Genomic DNA, 19828 nt, shown 5'->3' on the forward strand with positions numbered 1-19828 from the left:
TTCACGCAGGAAGGATGACCCCAGTGAATTATGCAGTAGCTCCTGACTTTAATGCCAGTAGCTCACAAAGTAGAATTTTTGCTCACAAGACTGCAGCTTAGAGGGAACATTGGTTTGGAGGCCCCCTGCTTCAGGGTTATCAGAAAGCAGGGGGTGGGAAGGGAATTGTCCGCTGGGCACTCCATTGTACCCCACAGAGACCAGCCCCCATAGAATTGATCCATGGGTATCGGGTGTGTGTTGAGGTAGAGGCACCAGATGTCCAGCATAGCATCTGGTGCTTCTAACACCCCCCCCCCCCCAAAGTTTAAAAAAGAGTGGACCAGGGATCCAATTCTATGAGCCCCAAATAAAGGTGCTTCCATCCATTATTTCCAATGGAGGGATTTAAAAGGAGCATGATCCCCTAAAATGTGATGGCCAGAATTCCCTTTGGAGTTCAATGGTGCTTGTCCCTCCCTTGCTCCTGGCTCCACTCCCAGTATCCAGGTATTTCCTGAGTCAAACCTGGAAACCCTAGTTTGGAAGATCAGACGGAAAGTGGAGAAGGTTGCAAGGGGAGAGGTGACCAGAGCAGGAACGAAACTTTGGGCAGAGAGGAAGTGCCTTTTTGCTTAATGTTGTCAAGGAAGGAACCTCATGATTTGGCAAGAGCCTGAAAATGGAAAGCAAAGGAGAGAAAAGAGGCAAAGATGAAGCCAAGGCCTCATGCTCATTCTACACAGATTGTTGTGGGTGATGTCAGGGAACGAAGGGAGGAGGAAACGAGGCCTCTGTGCTGGCCTCATTTATTATTAATTGAATTTCTGCATATGAGCAAATTTTTTGCCTTCAGGGCTTTTTTTGTAGCAGGAGCTCCTTTGCATATTAGGCCACACCTCCACGATGTATCCAGTCCTCCAAGAGCTTATAGGGCCTACTGTAGGATCTTGAAGTTTTGGCTACATCAGGGGAGTTTGGCCTAATGTGCAAAGGAGCTCCTGCTACAAAAAAAGCCGTGCTTGCCTTGATGCTCCAAGGAGTCCGTTCCATCCCACACTTCTTTCTTTTTTTGTTTTCAGGTCATCGCTCGTAGCAACCACACAGAGTTTTCAGGCAAGGGATGTACAGAGATGGCTTGCCGTTGCCTGCCTCTCTGTTGCAACACTGGACTTCCTTGGTGGTCTCCCATCTAAGAGCCAGATCGTGTAGCTTCTGAGAAATGATGAGATGGAGATAGCCTGGGCTGTCCAGGTCATGGCCCTCCCCCCACTAAAAAAAGTAAAGGTAGTCCCCTGTGCAAGCAAGCACCAGTAGTCTCTGACTCTGGGGTGATGCCGCTTTCACAACATTTTCTTGGCAGACTTTTTACATTGTACTTTTTACAATGTTTGCCATTGCCTTCCCCAGTCATCTACACTTCCTCCCCGCCCCCAGCAAGCTGAGTACTCATTTTGTCGACCTTGGAAGGGTGGAAGGCTGAGTCAACCTTGAGCCGGCTACCTGAACCAGCTTTCGCTGGGATTGAACTCAGGTCGTGAGCAGAGAGCTTGAACTGCAGGACTGCAGCTTACCACTCTGTGCCACGCCCCCCCCCCTACTGGAGGAGTTTAAAAAAAATTGCTAACGGCTAGATCAAAATAGTTTTATGTATTAAAATATCACTGCTATCTATAGCTGCAATGTATTAATATCCAGAATTCATTAAAAAAAACCCTTTAGTCCTCCCCCCCCAGTTATAACAATGTGCAGCCAACACAGCTTCCGTTATATGTCTGCAATGAAAACTATCAGAGACTTACTCAAAAAGAAGTTAGTCATTGCCACAGCAGATCAACATAATGGCACATCAGCATTTTTTAAAAAACTACTGCTGAGCTGTGTTCCTTCTAAGCTGAGTTAGCGCGAGCTAGCTCACAGATTTTTAGTCTTCAGCTCACACATTTTTCTCTTAGCTCAGGAAGGATGACCCCAGAGCACACTAATTTATGCAATTGCTCACAACTTTCATGTCAGTAGCTCACAGCTTCAATGCCAGTAGCTTGCAAAGTAGAATTTTTGCTCACAAGACTGCAAGTTAGAGGGAACATTGCTGCTAAGCGCCTCAAAAGCTGGATAGGGCCTGGTCCTTTCTTGGCCTGTGTTAAGAAACAAACCGAATAAATGTTAGCAGGACAAGAGGAGATGACTCACTCTGCTGGACTCCTCCCTGAGGGGCTGTTCATCTGAGTTCTGGGTCTTGTACCTCCAGGGAAATGGAGAACTAGGGGGTTTCAGAAACAGAAGTTTTCAAGGGCTACTAGAATAATTATTTTTTTTTTGTTTCTGTTCTAAAACTGTAGCAATGAAACAGCACTACTGCCATTTGTGTGTCCTAAAACTTATCATAAATGTTAATAACAGAATGCCTGTAAACATGCAGATGTCCTTCTCAGAAAACGTGCACTTTTTGTTGCTGGGATCCAAGTTCTTTGGCAAGAGCATTTTTGGGAGGTTAAGATAAGAAGGGTTGAGACCGGAAGATATTGAGATACTCAGCAGCCTGATCGGCTCCTTTCACCCCTACTTCCCGGGGACCTCTAACATCTCCCCAGACACGGGGATGTCTGACCCTGCCAGACCCCTCAGCCTCCCTCGCTTCCCTCCGAGGCGCCAAGTCCAAAGAAGTGCAAAGGCGGCGTTCTTTCTGTCTACTTTCTCTATATTTAAAGATGGCTTGCCATTCCAGTTTTGGAATGACGAAGTCTGCTTAGAGCAGACGAAAGCTTACATTCGGAACAAGATTTAGTTGGTCTTAAAGATCCCCCCCCCCCCCCGTCTGCTGCTTTGTTCTTTTCCCAGCGTCTCTTTTTTGGCGTGCTTTGCTCGGCAGGTCGCTGATTGGGTGCCGGCTGCAGAGTCATTCGCATGCAGGGAAACGCCCTCCTCGCTGCTTTGGGAAACACGCGAAGAACCGAAACCGATTCTGTTCTTCTCTCTCTCTCTCTCTCCCCCTGGCTAAGGCTGCCATGGCGGCTGAAGGTCCTGTGCAGGAGCTCTGCGAGGAAGCCTCTTGCTCCATCTGCCTGGACTTCTTCAGGGACCCGGTGACCATCGCCCAGTGCGGCCACAACTTCTGCCGAGCCTGCCTGACCCGCAGCTGGGGGGAGGCGGGGGCTGCAGCAGAGCCTTCCTGCCCCCAGTGCAGGGGACCGGCGCAGGAGGGGAACCTCCGCCCCAACCAGCTGCTGGCCAACTTTGTCGAAATAGCTAAGAAATTCAGCCCTTTGGAAGGGAAGGGGGCGGAAGCGAAGGGGGGAGAAGGGGAAGGGGGCGTCTGCGAGAAGCACCGGGAGCCCCTGAAGTTTTTCTGCCGGGAGGACGAAGCCCCCCTCTGCGGTATCTGCAGAAGATCCCGGGAGCACCGAGAGAAGGAGGTAAGAAATCTCGGTGCATCTTCAATGCGGAATTCCGGCTTTCCCTGGATAATGAGCTAAGCCACTGCCTCCTTTGGTGGGAGGGGGGAGCCCTCAGCTGAGGATTTAGCGCATTTGCAAACTGTGACAGAGGTCAGAGATATGGGGTGGTAAGTAAGACAAATGCAGTTCTTTTGGTTTTTGGCACCAGAGAGTCGTGGCAGCTAGAACGGAAAGAGTTTGCCAGAAGCACCAGGAGCCGCTGAAGCTCTTCTGCAAGGACCATGAAGCCCCCATCTGCGTGGTCTGTGAGCAGTCCCGGGAGCACCAATATCACGACATCGTTCCTGCGGAGGAGGCCGCCCAAGAGTACAAGTTAGGAAGACTACCAGATGGATCATGGTGGGGGAAGTGTTTGGATCCTCCCCAGCTGAACTCCTGGGTGTCCTACAAAACTTTTTCATAGAGCTACTCTTGGGCTTTGGGTCCAGAACGGGAGCAAGAAGATTTGTCTTTGCTAAGGGGGTGACGCTGTCTGGTCATCCCATTGGTCTGCCAAGCCACGAGGGGGCAGCAAGATTTCAGTAGGAGGTTTTAACTGGTTTTTCCCCCTTTACACTATCCTCTTCCATGAATTAAAAATTGCTTCTGTGGAGTTGCTGTTATCCCTCTGGCCTGGGTTAGCATTGGACATAGGACATCCTGCATGTATGTCTAGATTGGTCTTTGATGACAGTTTTCTTTATTAAGTTTTATTAGTAATAAATCCCATTTTGAGGAAAATACAATGGGTGCTAGAAATTTGCTGATGAGTGTCATGAGGGGTCTGGGAAGGGAAAGACAGAGGGAGTCAAGGTATGTTGAGAAAACAACTGATGGGAAGGGAAATGGAGAAAATGTGGGATAGTTAGCAGAGAAGGAGGTCGCTTGAGAAAGAAGGAATGGGGGCAAAAGAGAAGGAGGTAGATTGCTTTCCATCTCCTCATCCCTCTCTGCAGCCTCTACCTAGGAAAAATACAGTCTTTCTCTGTGGTGGGGAGAACCAAAGCAGCTTGCATCATTCTCCTCTTCCCCTTTTGATCTGCACAACAACCCTGTGAGGCAGGTTAGACTAAAAATATGCGATTAGTCCAAAATCGCCCAGTCAGCTTCCACAGCAAGAATCAGGGTCTGATAGACCCTTCTCTGAAGTGTCAACTGCCACATCATGCTGGCTGTTGTGTGTGTGTGTGTGGGGGGGTGACCTCAGCAGAGTGTACTATTTTCTCCATTGAAGAAGAAGAAGAAGATATTGGATTTATATACCGCCCTCCACTCCAAAGAGTCTCAGAGCGGCTCACAATTTCCTTTACCTTCCTCCTCCATTGGAATCGAGAACAGTTGTAATTCTGAGGGATCTCCAGGTCTCACCTGGAGATTGGCAAAAAAATGTTCCCCAGGAGGAAATACCTGGTTTGGAGGATGGAGTCTATGGCATGGTACGTCTGAGTTCCCACTCCTCCACAAATTCCACCCACTCCAGGCTTCATCCCTCAGATCTTCAGAAATTTCCCAACCTGGAGTTATCAGCCCTCTGTCCTTCCCAGCCAACCATCAACCTACCTTTATCTGCTCTTCTGACTTCACCTTTCCATCTCTTCCCCCTCCTTGCAGTCTCTGCCTAGGAAAAGGACAGTCTTTCTCTGCAGTGGGAAGAACCAAAGCAGCTTACATCATTCTCCTCTTCCCCTTTGATCAGCTCAACAACCCTGTGAGGTAGGTTAGGCTGAAAGTATGTGGGTGGTCCAAAATCACCCAGTCAGCTTCCACAGTAGAAACCTGGGTCTGGCAGACCCTGCTCTGAAACGCTGACTGCCACATCATAGTGGCCAGAACTAGTTAAGTCAAGCTTGTCCAACCTGTGGCCCAGGATGACTTTGAATGCGGCCCCAGCACAAATGACATAAACTCTCTTAAAACAGCACCTGGAACTGTGTGCTGCAGTGGTGGCAGATCCTGGAACTGAGGCTACATCTGGTTTTTCCTCCTGCTTGCTTCCCCCCCCACCACCACCAGAGAGGGCACTAAAGCTGACTCAGAGTACATGTGTGTGAATGCTCTTCCCTTGCTCCTGGGTGCTCTCCAGCTCTTCTTTCTTCCTGCTGAGGTTCCTCTGGATCTCCCACCCAGGACAAAGAGCTCTCAGCTGTGCTCTGGAGGTATCTGAGGTGGTTGTGGGCCCCTCTCTGGGAAAGTTGGGAAGTAGCATAGCCAGCCTCCCAAGCTCCTGGACGGGCTTGTGGGGTGGGGTGGGAGTTTTCCCTGTCAGAGGGCTGCTGGCCCCCTCTGTGAACGTTGGAGGCGGGGTGTGTGTGGTGGAGCTGGGCTTGCTGTTCTCAAAATGGAGATGGCTCCACTGCCTTGGGTGGATTCTGTTGCATTTCCCCTCCATCTCTTTTCTGTGGGAGTTCCAGAATCCCCTTACCCTTCTCTGTAACTGTGACTGGAAAAGAGACACACAGAAACAGCGCCCCCCCCCCCCAGTCTCTGGAGAGAGAGGTTTAAAAAAAAGCGTGTAGAAAAAACAGGACTCTTTCTTTAAAAACAAATCAATGACTCCCCCCCCCTTTTTTTTTTGCTCCTGACAGTGAGTCTTCTGCACTTGGGATGCCTTTACATGCAGGCCTGTGTATGTCAGCCGAAAGCCAGCTTCAGTTGGAAACGGGCTGGTGTGAAAAAGAAAAAAAAATCTGCCTACTCCCTTCCCCCTCTGTGGGAAATTTAGAGGCATGGTTTGGAAGCAGAGCAAAACAAATGTCTCTTCCACCCAACCCTGTAGGCACCAAGTGGCCTGGCCACCTAGCAGTTTTTATAGGCCCCCTCTGCAGCCTCAGTTCCCCCAGCCCTTCATTTATATCACCTGTCGATTCTATGCAGACTGAATTCTTGATTAAATTGGGCTGAGACAGGCTTCAAGGAGGATGACAAATCAGGAAGAAGGAGGAGCGGAGCCCGAGTCCCTCACAGACTGCCTCACACCTTCAATTGGGCAGTGTGCTCCTCCCTTTCCTCCTGCTAACCAAAGTGCCCACTGATACTTTGTGTAAGGAGCCCACCCTCACCTATCTGAAGGAAACAAACGCAGTGCCGAGAGAAGCATGCAGCTACAGAATTTCGGATGAGGCAAAGGAAACCCCCAAACCCCTATTTTCTCTGGAAAGCAAAGGACATTTAAAGGCATGGTTCCTGCTTTCAGCCCTGGGCCATCTGCAGCAGGACTTGGAAGCAGAAAGGGTATTACGCCCTTGTGTTTCTGGGAGGGGTGGGATGATCCCCCCCTTCCTACAGTGGCCTGGTCTGGGCCACTAGTTTTACGTTGCCCTCTTTTCTTTTATAATTTTTTTAAAAATGAAGTTTTATTACCTAGATATGCATATTTTCTATATCAGTGATCACAAACTCGGGACCTGCTTGATGATTTTAAAAAACCCTTCGAATGGGGCAGCGCATAATTAGGATTATTATGCAAGAGCTTTTCAGCTTATATCCGGTGGCGGATATCACGAAAATTATGCATGGACCTTCTTTGGCTCATCATCAGCTGTCATTAGTATTTGTGTATTTTATGTGCAGCCCAAGACCATTCTTCTTCTTCCAATCTGGTCCAGGGAAGCCAAAAGGCTGGACATCCCTGAGTTAAGTCATGCCAGCCTGATGGCATCAAGTAACACAGAGGGTAGGAAACCTCTAGATGGAGGCTGAAGGTCTCCTACTATCACAACTGAACTCCAGACAACAAATCTCTTTCCCACTGGAGAATATAACTGCTTTGTTGGATGGACTGGGGCCTCTCCGTTCCCCAAAGTCTGGCTTCCATAGATTCCACCACAAAATCTCCAGGAATTTCCCAGCTTGGAGCTAGCAACCTTAGTTAGGACTGGCCCCAATGAGTTCTCCCTCAAAGGCCAAAATAGGCCTGGAAATAGGCTTCCTCTCCCTGTCTTTTACTGACAGAACCAAACTTTGTTGTTGGGTTGCCTGGTTCAACTCAGAAAACATCTGAGGATTTCAGGGGTGGAGCCAGGAGACTTTCCATCCCCCCCCCCAAAAAAAAATAAATAAAAAATGCAGCAGTGCAGTTCCCCTAAATACAGTCTTAATTTCCTCATCCCCTAGCTTCTGGCAGTACTTCCACTAAATGAAAGTGAACACACACACACACTCACAAAGCAGGCAGAATAACACAGTTCACAAGCACACACTTTTGTGATCTCACTAGGGTTATTTACTCATTAATGAATGTAACCATCTTTTGTATTTCAACCAACTTCTTCAGACTAACATGAAAATGAAAGCAGAGCGTCCTAGGGGGTGGAGTTTCCACCAAACAATCAGAGGGATCTGTGCTTGCTTCTCTTCCTTTTACACACTCACAGGAAGACCCAGGTGGCTCTGCCTACTTCCCCACCCGTTAAGTTTTTCTCTTGGTCTTCCATCCAGGTATCTCAAATTCACCTGCCCTGCTTTGTCACACTAATTATCTCCAACAACAGGCACTGAAGGGAAAGCAAAGACAGCTTCTGCAGTGGCTCAGTCTTAAACACAGGAGTCTGTATTCTCTGTCTCTCTTTTTTGCTCTCTTTCCCCCTCTCTCTCTGTAGACCTAGAATAAAAGGGATCGGGGGTTTTTTGTCTATGTCTCTCTGGCTGTTTGGTTCCCCAGAGGAGGAGGGGAAGGAGTCCTCAGCTGTGGCTGTTTTCCTCCCTTTCCCTCCCTCAGCCAATCAATCGAGCAAAGGCTTTCTTTCTCTCCTCTGCGAAGCAGTGCCTCAGTCCTCAGTCTGGAACGCAACAGACTTTGAGTAGGGGTTGACGGGCTGAAGGTTGATGGAGTGCACACCATAGCCAATGTGAGACCTGGATTTGGCTTCACCACAGGGCTTTTTTATGTAGAGTATCCTAAACTTTTGAAAAGAAACAAAACTGAATTTTGGAACCATTTCCCCTCCTAGGATCAGTTCTGCAATTGTGTGGAGATTCTGCTGAAGGAGAGAAACAAAATCCTGGCATACAAAGCCGATATAGTGAAGGAAAGCCAAGACCTGCTCGTAAGTATCAGTATTGCCGGGAAGCTGAAACTTACAGTCCCAAATGCAGAAAAGTCATGTGAGAAGGAAGCCTCTCGCTATTGGGAATGGCTTGGTTTCCCACAGGACAGTTAATGAGAGACCCCTTAGAAATTACATTTTGTGAATGTTAAGAGGAGCACCTTTCCTCTCAGATCTCTGTGACGAGAACTTTAGTTTACTGTACCAGTGCAAAAGCTGCATGTGAAAATAATCCTAGTGTTCCTGTGTGTGGAGACTCAAGACGCTCGTTCAGCTCTTTTGTCTTCAGCAGGCACAAATGTACACAGGGGGAAAAACACGGAAGACAATTCAGAATACTTGAGCGTGAAGGCAGCCTCCTCCTATATGGAATTTGTTTCCAACAAAGAGGGAATGAGAGACCACTTAGAAGGAGCTTTTCTGATTATGAAGAGGCACACCTTTCCTATTATATCTCTGTAATGTTGGGTGCTATACCAGGTTCACATGATAGGAACCTTAGCGTCTCAGTGTGTGTCTGAGGGGTGGATGTGAGAAGATTCTTCAACTGTTTTTGTTCTTTGCTGCTGCATATGTTGTCCCTCTGGCCAGGGATAGCAGGGGAAACAGGATAAGCTGCACTTATGTCTAGTTTGGCCTTTGATGACAGTTTTGCTTTTTATGTTTTGTAAAGTAAAACAGTACTCCAAAAAGAAATTGATGCAAAGATAATTCATGTGGATTTTCTCTTTCCCTACCAAACGTTGATATGATCTCCAGGAAAGACAAAATTCCCTTTCCGGCAGGAGTCTCCTCAGGGCCGTCTTCCCACTGTGGGCACTGTTATTCTTCTTTTTCTGTCTCAGAGGCAAACCAAAGGAGAGCGACAGAAGGTGCTGATCAAGTTTAGGCAACTACAGAAGTTTCTGGAGGAACAAGAGAAACTTTTCCTGGCCCAGATGGAAGAGGTGGAGAAGGAGGTGGCAAGGAAGAGGGACCAGCACCTGGCCAGACTCTCTGAGGAACTCTCCTCTCTGGAAAGCCTCATCCGAGAAATGGAGACGTGTCAACAGCCAGCCAGCAGTCTCCTGCAGGTAGAAGTGTGGCAGGAATAGCCCAGGGGTCACCTTGGGGAGAATGCTGGCTCCAGATCTTCTAAGTGCCTCCTTCACTTAGCAGAAAAGCAAGCTAGCCCTGTTTAAGAAAAGCAAGCTAGCCCTGTTATATACAACAATAGAGAATCACAGCAAATAGATTTAAATTAAATAGAAAATCACTTTAAACTTAACAGAAATGCTCTAATAACTATTTTGCAACAATCGACGTATTTATATATTCACTTTCTATACGTAATCAATTCCATACAAGTGCTAATAATGGTACAATCCATATTCCGTTCAAGGAATCCATATTCCATTGTCTGCTAGTGAGTTTCCAGGTCTGCGGAAAGGCCGCTTTCCTCTCTGTTCCTTTACGTCTCCAGCAAGCGGCAGACTGGACAATCTCTGAGTCCCTATGAAAGTCCAGCCCCTGGAAATGCATTCTTCCCCCACCCTGAGCCCTCTGCTCCTCCCAGATAAACGGAGGCTGCTCAGCTTCCATCTCAGAAGTCTGGGGAACCCCATGCAAGTAAACCCAGGTCCATGGGTTGCTGTTTCAAGAAAACCAACTAGGAAAGAGGGTCACATGCAAAGTTTTTCACAGCAAGTTTTAAAAGGAGGAGCAGGAAATGTATCCTATATTGTGTGCTTGGAGCAACAGACTCTAATCTGGAGAACCAGGTTTGATTCCCCACTCCTCCACATGCGGCCAGCTTGGTGACCTTGGGTCAATCAGTTTTCTGAGCAATTCTCTTAGAGAAAAGCAGTTCTGTCAGAGCTCTCTCAGTCTGTTGTGGAGAGAGGAAGGTAAGGAGACTATAAACCACTCTGAGTGAATGGCATTCTCTTCTTTTTCTGTGGATACCATCCTCCGTCCTCTACCTCTGGGTTTTAAAGAGAAGGGCAGTGGCTAGATTGCTATAGTGTTGTGACAGTATAATCTGTGGCACTAATCCCTAGCATTTGTTTTAAAGAACATGCAGGCTGCACATTTCCAGTTTTATCTCTGCAATGATAAGGACTTTACTGTTTTTAAAAATGAAAGCTGGGTATCAGTATGCTGTTATGATGCTAGTGTAATCTACGTATTATTTTTAAGCCTAGAAAATGCCCTCCAATGAAAAGAAGAGAAATCACAGTGACTCAGGGCTGAGGCTAGGAAATTTGCTGGGAATGCCTCTGCATCTGTGGGTGGCCACAACGGGAACACACCCTAATCTGTGAGCTTCCTGCCTTCCATGTGAGGAAAAATCTGTCTGTGAAAGTTGCCACTGTTGAGTTGTCAAAGCAGATCACCTAGCTCTACTTTTTCTGCTGTTATTAACTTCACAGAGATTTTCTCTCAGATCTACCCCAGTCTATCAGTGAAGTCTGCTAGCTGGACACAAGTGAAAGGATAGAATGGAGAATCTTCCAGAGTTTGAGAGGTCTTCCTGGTATGGTCTTTTAGCAAGCACTGAGGTCTCTCTCCCTGCCTTTTTTCTTTAGGGTGCCGGAAGGACCTTGCAGAAGTAAGTAGGCCTTTAACATTAATCTTCTTAATGCTGGAAGTGGACTGGGTATCCTGTGGAGAATGTCGTCCTTCAGGATCATGGCTGAGGGTCAAATCAGTTGTAATTAAGAGCGTGGATCGCCATCTGTCTGTCAGTGGCAAACAGCATATGCCCAAAGCCTCATCCATAGGAAATGGGGGCGAGGTCCTTGGTTGGTACCTAGCTTTACATCTCTAGAACAATGGTCCCCAACCTTTTTGAGGCTGCAGGCACCTTTCAGATTCTGACATGGTGTGGAGGGTGCTGCCACAGGAGATAGTGCCACTCACAAAATGGCTGCTACAGCTTACCTTCAGTCACACAGTGAAGATCCTTGTGTTGTGGTGGCAAATGCTGCCAGAACAACATTTATCTAAAACACCTCACAAAACACAAAGTTCAGGTCTCCTCAGCTTTGCTTATTCCACAAAATGGCAGGTGGCGAACTTTACTTGGCCCAAATAATGCCTTGGTTGGCATCATGGCTGGGTGCAGGGGCACTTGGATGTCCTCCCAACCCAGTTTGATGATGACTGCCCAATCCAAACTGGTGCACTCTGTTGTGTCAAAGAGGATAGGGTGAGACTACACATCATGAATCAGAAGTTGGCTTGCCTGCCATATTTCTACCAATGCTCCTGAATCATATGGCATCTAAACATTCTGCTCGGCTTTTTTTTTTCTGGCAGGAACTCCTTTTCGTATTAGGCCACACACCCCTGATGTAGCCAATCCTCCAAGAGCTTACAGTAGTCCTAGTAAGAAGAGCCCTGTAAGCTGTTGGAGGATTGGCTACATCATGGGGGGGGGGGGGTGTAGCCTAATAGGCAAAGGAGTTCCTGCTACAAAAAAAAGGTGGTTTGCCATTGCCTTCCCCAGTCATCTGCACTTTCCCCCCAGCAAGCTGGGTACTAATTTTACTGACCTCAGAAGGATGGAAGGTCAACCTTGAGCCGGCTACCTGAGCCCAGCTTCCACCGGGATGAAACTCAGGTCGTGAGCAGAGGTCGACTGCAGTAATGCAGCTACCACTCTACACCATGGGACTCTTATAGTACAGGCATATCTGAGTACAGTGATAACATATGATGTGTTTCCTTTCTTTAAGTATCTGCCACACTCTTAAAAGCATAAGAAAAGCCTGCTGGATGAGACCTGTGGCCCGTCTAGGCCAGCATCCTGTTTCATGCAGTGGCCAACCAATTGTCCTGGAGGGCCAGTCAAACTGAGCACAGAGGCTTATGGGCTCCCCTTCCACCCCCTAGCACTTGTGCTTAGAGGTTTGCTGCCTCTGGATATGGGGGCTTCCTTCAGTCCTCGAGTCTAGCAGCTATTTATCAATGGGCCCCTCCATGAATCTGTCTAATCCCCTTTGAAAGCTCTCTGTTCTGGTGGCCATCAATCACTACCTCAACCTGCAGCGAATTCTCATCAACTTTGTTGGGTACCCCTCAGTTCTCGTACTATAGGAGGGAGAGGAAAAAACATCAAAGTGATGTACCTGATTCTGCCCTCCTCCGTTTTCTCCTCACAACAGCCCATTTTTTGTGTGAGAGAGAGTGGTCTGACGTCACCCTGGCTGAGAGTGGGATTTAACTAAAGCCCTACAGTCCTACTCCAGAACTCTCACCAGCTTTCTTTTTCTTCACGTAGGCATTTGCCAGACAGAGAGGAGTAGGGGATGTGGGGTTGCTGTTCTCAGGGCCAACATGACATTTGATTTTTTTGGAGAGTTTGACCTGGGCTCCACAATGCCACACAGCGGCTGCAGGGAATGGCTGTTAAAAAAGAAAGCAGGCCTTGTTTAGGTCTCAAATGCCGCTGTGGGAGAGGAAGGGCTGCTGCCTCCTTTTCCCAGAGTTGTTTTTCCATGCTGAGACAGTGCTGGGGCAGGGAATTTCCCTGTTTATGCTGATCCACATGCACAAAATACTACACAAGGAGCAGCAAAAATGGGCATATAATTTCCCTAGTGCTATTTCAGTGTGCAAAAATAGTTGCCGTGGAGGGGGGGGGGTCAGTTTGAGTCCAAAAGAGCTGTCTTTTATTTTGTGGTAGACATTTCCTTTGGCTACTGTGTGGCTCTATGAACACAGGCCAAATTCATAAGAAAGCAGGAGGTACAGTGAGGTGAACAGTCCTTTTCAAATAGCTCCTCATCTTTCTGTGCTTTCAGCCTCAGTCTGTGTCTCTCTGCTTTCTACCAGCTCCTTCCTCTGCTTTTCTAATCCACTTGTGTGTGGAGCGGGGGGGCGGGATTCTGAACTGAATGGATGTCACCTTAATGAGATTTTCCTCAGGTATGAAGAAAAGGAGCCGTTTGAGAGTCCAGTGGCTTTTCCCCTTGCGCTGAAGTGGCGTATCTGGGACTTCTCGGATTTAAATCCGCTTTTGGAGGCCATCAAGAAGCAATTCAAAGGTAATGAAGAAACACTGCAGGTGTTTCAGACTGGACATTAGAGTGGGCCTGATGTGTTTTCGTCTGCTCCAGCTTGCTTATAACATTAGCAGACCCAGGAACGTGGGAAATGTATGTATCATCAGAAGGCCATTTTAGTTCATCATGTAAAGTTTTCTGGTCAAAATTGCACTATATGGATTTCTATGTTGCTGATCTCTAATCATTACTGTGACCATGCAAGGGCAAATTGAGAGGAAAATGGTCCAACAAGCACCTAAAATGACAGGGATCAGGAGGAAACTGCCCTTCAGGCATCTGCATTTAATGAAGACACCCACCAGATCCATTTCAGGGACACCTCCCCCCCCCCCCCTTTCTCTTTGCAGTGTGCCTGTGGCCAAATGAGACTTTATCAAAACTGTTCGCTTTAATTGTCTGTGTTCATTTGAATATGTCCTAGCTGTGCCCACAGAAAGGTCTCAAGGGGACCACAGTGCTGTCGTAGTTACACCCTTCTAATACCATTGAAATCAGTGATTTTAGAAGGCGCTATGGAAACTCTGTTTTGAATCATCCTCAATTTACCTGGATTGGATCCTTACTGTGCCACACTTTCTGTGAGGTGGATCTTAATTAATGCAAAGTGATCTGTGAAAATGAATTTGAATATTTGCACCCAGATTCCACCCCAGAAATAGCTTCTGCTTAACCTTTCAGCTGTAACTCGGAAGAAATACGTAACTATGTACCATGAAGTCACAAGGGACTTATGGCGACCCCAGCCAGAGGTTTTCAAACAGAATGAGAAAAAGAGATGGTTTGCTGTCCCCCCCCCTCCCTGCAGAGTCTTTTTTCACTCATCCAAGTACTGACCCAGCTTAGCTTCTGAGATCTGTCGACATGGGGCTATACCATTCTGCTGGCCCTCCCAAAGAGAAAATAGACAGTATTATTAACTGATATTTTTGTCCTAAGATTGGTAATAAGCACAAGGGTCTAACTTTCTGTTCCTTTGCTTCCTCAGACACTCTGGAGTCTGGCCTTCACATGCAGAAAGGTACATTTTTCTCCATACACTAATCAATTATTTCTGAACTAAAAAGCTTCATTGTACAAGTTTTGTGTTCTTCTGCTTGGTGTTTGCAAGCATCAAGATAGTGTCTTCGTGGCTCTGCAAAATATATGTGAGGCAAGGAAACAATTCTTCCCATTATAAACAATTTTTATTAGTAACATATGGTAGCAGTACTATATCTACAACTTATAAAAGCTTAAAATAAAGAAAAAACCTTTCTACCCCATATCTTACTTTTCCCCCACCCCTCCCCCCGTTTCTTGACCCCCGCCAGTGTTATTTACTTAAAGAAAACAAATGTTAAAGGTACCCTTAACTATTAAAAAAACCCCCAAAAGTTATATTCTTATTTTAAAAACCTTAATCATTATCAAAGATTGTCCAATGTCCTTTTATTTTCCACTCTTTTTCTACGTATCTTCTGAATTTCTTCCACTCCAACTTAAAAAGTTCCAAATCATAGTCTCTTAGTTTTCTTGTTAATTTGTCCATTTCACTCCATGACATAACTTTTGTAATCCAATCCCATTTCTCTGGTATTTTTTCTTGCTTCCACAGCTGTGCATACAGTGTTCTAGCAGCTGAGAGCAAGTACCAAATTAAAGTTCTATCTTCTTTTGGAAATTTTTCCATTTGTAATCCCAGCAGAAAAGTCTCTGCCACTTTATTGAATTCATATCCCAAAATCTTAGAAGTCGCTTGCTGAATCATCTGCCAAAACATTTTAGCCCTTTCACAAGTCCACCACATATGGTAGAAAGAACCTTCGTGCTTTTTACATTTCCAACACCTATCTGTCATCTTGTTGTTCATCTTTGCTAATTTTTTTGGAGTCATATACCATGACTCCAAAAAAGGAAACAATTCTTGATGCTGAAGGACGTCTGTGGCTTGGCTGAGTTCCATAAGAAAAGTCTCAATATTCTTCTGCCAAAGGTGGCTGTTGAGGCATCCATTTTTCCAGCCCAGTGAAGATCATGCCTGAAGGTCAATAACTCTGTGTTGGTAACTGCAGTCCAGAAGAGATTCCAAGTGGTAATATAGCAGTTCTTTTAAAATTGCCACTGAGGATACAACAGACATTAGTTTTTGGAGCAGTGTTAATAGAAGCAGAAAGGGGACATGAATTAAGTACCAAAGATATTTCTTTCAGTTCTAGTTTGATCCTGGCCACCTCCACAGGAATTACCTGCCCCATGTTCAACACTCTTGTGTAGCAGGTTTTTTCCCTGCTTCCCCACTGCATTTGTGCATCTCTTGGACTTTCCCAGCTTTCTGAAACCTCATTTCCACTGAAGTTTTGGGAAGGATTGCAGCGAAGTGTGATTGGCTGCTGTATGAGTGGGAGAATTCAGAGGGCGTTTTCGCACTCACCTTCAAGTGGCGCGACCACCCTCTTCACGCCGGAGGATCTGCAGGGATTTCGCATAAGAAGCGCCGGAGCAGCCAAAAGAACCGGCGACTTCCGTCGCAAAAGCTGCTCAAACGTTTTCCTGCTTCTTGGCGGTTTCCGTTTGAGCGGGTTTCGCGACGGAACTTTCCGACTCTTTTGGCTGCTCCGGCGCTTCTTATGCGAAATCCCTGCAGATCCTCCGGTGTGAAGAGGGTGGTCGCGCCACTTGAAGGTGAGTGCGAAAACGCCCAGAGTTTCTCAACCTCTGTGGCCACTATTCCCCTGACCTTGTCCTGTGGTGAGCATTTCCTCACCTGACCTCTGGGGGGATTTTTATTTTTTTAAAAAATAGTTTCCAGGATCTGTTATATCATGATCTCGATGTGATGTCTTACCAAATGTGTACCTAGTTTTCTGAATTCCCAGCTTTGTTAAAAAGTAAATCTCTAGACATTTCTGTTGTAAAAATAAACAAGTATAATGATATTTATAATATAATATAATGATATGGGGGTGGGGGTGGGGGTGGGCTCCCTCTGGGAATCCTACCCCCCCAGGGAAAGTGCATGCGCAATACATAGCCTCTCCTCTCCCGGTGTAGTGAACGCCGCGTGGTCACTGTCTGGCTATGCCTGGCAGATGGTCACTGCAATGGCCTCTCCTGCATTACTGCATCCGTAGCAACACCTTCTCGCTGGTCCCCCCCGTTTTCACAGAGTTTGCTACGTCATGGTGCGACCGAGTTGTCCGGCGGTATAACCGGATGGGCAGGCTGGGCCCACCAACTTCGTCAGCCTAAGAGAAGGAAAACTCTAACATCAAACCCGGGCAGATAGAGCTCGTTAATGTAACACCTACCACCTGGAGGACTCACTGCCGGCGTCCCGGCTTACTGGGCCATGGCAGATGACCCCCAGGTGAAAGGGTGGAGCCAGTACCGCGCACACTGCGCTTCACCTAAAAAAATTCCTCTGCGCAGGCCTGAAGGGCATATCCACACACACAACCCACAACGCATCAAGTCCTGCAGCGATAGGCAAGGGGCGAAACGGCAGGTGGAAGGTGCCACTGGAAGCCGCAGTCCCGATCCTGCATGTAGGCGGTTCAGGATATTGGTCGCCTGATGCTAACCCGGAGATGAAAGCATCTTTCGGCAGCACCCTGAACGACCAAGCAGCCTTATCTAGGGACAGCACTGCTTGCTCCACACGGAGAGGGGCCTAGAAAAGGTGGCCTAAACAAAGCTCGTCTCCCCCACCCCAGTTGGCTAGCCGCGGTCAACGGGCATCCTTACTTGCGGTCGAGAGAGATAATGATATGAAAAAGATATTGGATTTATATCCTGCCCTGCACTCTGAATCTCAAAGTGGCTCATAATCTCCTTTACCTTCCCCCCACCCAACAACAGTCACCTTGTGAGGTGGGTGGGGCTGAGAGAGCTCTCCCAGAAGCTGCCCTTTTAAGGACAGCTCTGAGAGACCTATGGCCGACCCAAGGCTTTTCCAGCAGCTGCAAGTGAAGGAGTGGGGAATCAAACCCAGTTCTCCCAGTTAAGAGTCCACGCACTTAACCACTACCCAGACTGGCTCTCTCAAGCACTGTAATTTCAAAGAGCCCTCCCCCCCTTTATTTTATTTCCTTTCCTGGTCAGCCCTCCTTGCTGATGGATAAAAGGAAGTAGTTTTTCACCCAAAGGGTGAATAACACATGGAATTCACTGCCACAGGAGGTGGTGATAGATACAAGAATAGCCAGCTTTAAGAGGGGATTGGATAAACATATAGAGCAGAGGTCGATCAGTAGCTATTAGCCATAAGGTATAGATGGAACTCTCTGTCTGGGGCAAATGATGCTCTGTATTCTTGGTACTTGGGAGGGGCAACAGTGGGAGGGCTTCTAGTGTCCTGGCCCCACTGATGGACCTCCTGATGGCGCCTGGTTTTTTTGGCCACTGTGTGACACAGAGTGTTGGACTGGATGGGCCTTTGGCCTGATCTATCATGGCTTCTCTTATGCTCTTCTTCTCCTCTCTTTCCGGAGCAGTACCTAGGAGCTCCTGTAGGTTTTGCTGGCTGTCACCTAGGAGGTGTGGAGGGTCTCGCCTCCCCCCCCTCCCAGGTGCCTACTTGCAAGTAGGAAAGGAGACAGCTTTTTGTTGGCTAAGGGGTAGGTGCAGAGATTGCCAAGGGGAGAATACTTTTTCTCAGAAGGCACTTGAGTCAGAGTGGGTACGCTGATATGACCCTAATGGGCTTTATTACTTCAATTTTGGTTCTTTTGTGAACTGGTGGGCCTCTCTCAGAGCTCTTCACTCTGAGGTGGCTTGTTTGGCGGGTTGGGGCCCTTTTAGAGAGGGAGTTCTACTGCTTCAGGACGAGACTGGGGCCTGGGAGCGAAGCGCCTCTTCTCTAGGAATTGCAAAGTTCAGGGACTATCCTGGCTGTCATGGAGGAGCTTCCCCCAGAAACTTCTCCACCCCAGGCCCACAGAGAAGGAAGACTCATGGTAATGTGTCAAATCTTCTGTTCCTGTGTCTGATTTCCAACCAAATAGCTATTATTCTTTTTTTCTCCCTCACAGTTCTTTGCTTGGCATAGGATATGGGAGGAATAGATTGTGTTCCTGTGGGTGCTTATTGTGTACTTTGTCTGCCTTCTCTTGAAGTGGACAGGAAGATTTCTCTGCCTTTTAAAAGGACAGGAGGAAGCAGGAGATCCTGTTGACCAAGGAGAGGGTGGCAGAAGTGGGAGGAGGCCATGACCGGCAGGAGGAGGAAGCCGAACAGGCCAAAGGGTGAAATCCCCGAACTGATGCCATTTCTCTTCTTCTCTCCTCATCTTTCCCCAACAGCAAATGTGACTCTGGATCCAGACACAGCCCATCTACAACTCATCCTGTCTGAGGGTCAGAAAAGCGTGAGACAAGGAGAAAAACCTCAAGCTCTGCCCACAAATCCTGAGAGATTTGAGAAGTATGGTGCTGTGATGGGCCGTGAGGGATTCACAGGAGGCTGTCATTTCTGGGAAGTCCTTGTGGGAAGTGAGGAATCATGGGCTGTGGGGGTGGCCAGAAAATCTGTGAGGAGGAAGGGAGACATCACCTTTAGTCCTGAGGAAGGGTTCTGGGAGGTGGGGAAGTGGGAGGGCAGCTACCAGGTTTCTGGAAAAGTCAGTGATCTGACCCTGAGTGGAGAGCTGAAGAGGATCCGAGTGTGCCTGAACTATGCTGGGGGGCGAGTGGCCTTTTTTGATGCTGACCGAGCAGCCCTTCTCTACGAGTTCTCTGGAGCCCCCTTCCGTAGAGAGACCCTCCTGCCCTACTTTTGGGTGCGTGAAAAAGGCCACCTCAAAATCTCTTCATAGGACTTTTTCTTGACACCAGGACCATCAAGAAGAAAATATTTCTCAAGAGTGCCCCTTTTTTGAGTCCTGTAGAGGCCTCTCTTGTCTCCAGCCACCAAAACAGACTGCAGTAAAGTGGAGACATTTCTCCCCCTCCTCCATTTCCCAACATTCCTTTCTCCTCCTTTGTATCTTATTCCTTAAAGCAACAGTAACACCTTTCACATTGTAAAGGATAACAGGCTTGTACTACAGGAGAGCTCCAAACAGACCATCAGGACCCTCTCCAGCCTCCATTCTCCTCAAGGATGAGAGGAACCACTGCAGAAGAAGAAGAGGTCCCGCATGTTTCTATTATTATTCTGGACTTCCTCTTTTCTTTACTGGACACCATCTGCTAGGATTTCCAGTGTTCAGCCTACACTTTCTGACAGACACTGAAGGTCTTGTCGCTATCCAGGTTCCTGCGTTCACAGCATTTGTTTTTCAGTTGTACCAGAGACTGAGAAGGTGTTATGCTTTTTATAAAGTTATGTTGTGTTGAAA

General features: G+C 47.4%; 1 protein-coding gene across 1 annotated transcript; it reads left to right on the forward strand.

Annotated features, from left to right (window-relative positions):
* The first annotated feature begins 2981 nt into the window (after positions 1-2981).
* LOC132572200 (E3 ubiquitin-protein ligase TRIM7-like) lies at positions 2982-19828 on the forward strand. The gene is made up of 9 exons (XM_060239035.1): positions 2982-3432; positions 3590-3749; position 4542; positions 8366-8461; positions 9307-9534; positions 12006-12028; positions 13373-13491; positions 14498-14530; positions 18792-19828. The coding sequence occupies exons 1-9, from the start codon at positions 2988-2990 to the stop codon at positions 19301-19303; spliced, it is 1617 nt and encodes a 538-aa protein (XP_060095018.1). The 5' UTR covers positions 2982-2987; the 3' UTR covers positions 19304-19828.

Source organism: Heteronotia binoei, chromosome 5, assembly GCF_032191835.1.
Source record: "Heteronotia binoei isolate CCM8104 ecotype False Entrance Well chromosome 5, APGP_CSIRO_Hbin_v1, whole genome shotgun sequence".
NCBI lineage: Eukaryota > Metazoa > Chordata > Lepidosauria > Squamata > Gekkonidae > Heteronotia > Heteronotia binoei.

Excerpts from the sequence above, each read along its gene's own strand:
- LOC132572200 (XM_060239035.1), top strand. The coding sequence starts at position 2,988 with ATGGCGGCTGAAGGTCCTGTGCAGGAGCTCTGCGAGGAAGCCTCTTGC. Across the intron at positions 3,433-3,589 it reads ATCTTCAATGCGGAATTCCG|TCGTGGCAGCTAGAACGGAA; the intron begins GCTTTCCCTGGA and ends GGCACCAGAGAG. Across the intron at positions 13,492-14,497 it reads CATCAAGAAGCAATTCAAAG|ACACTCTGGAGTCTGGCCTT; the intron begins GTAATGAAGAAA and ends TTGCTTCCTCAG.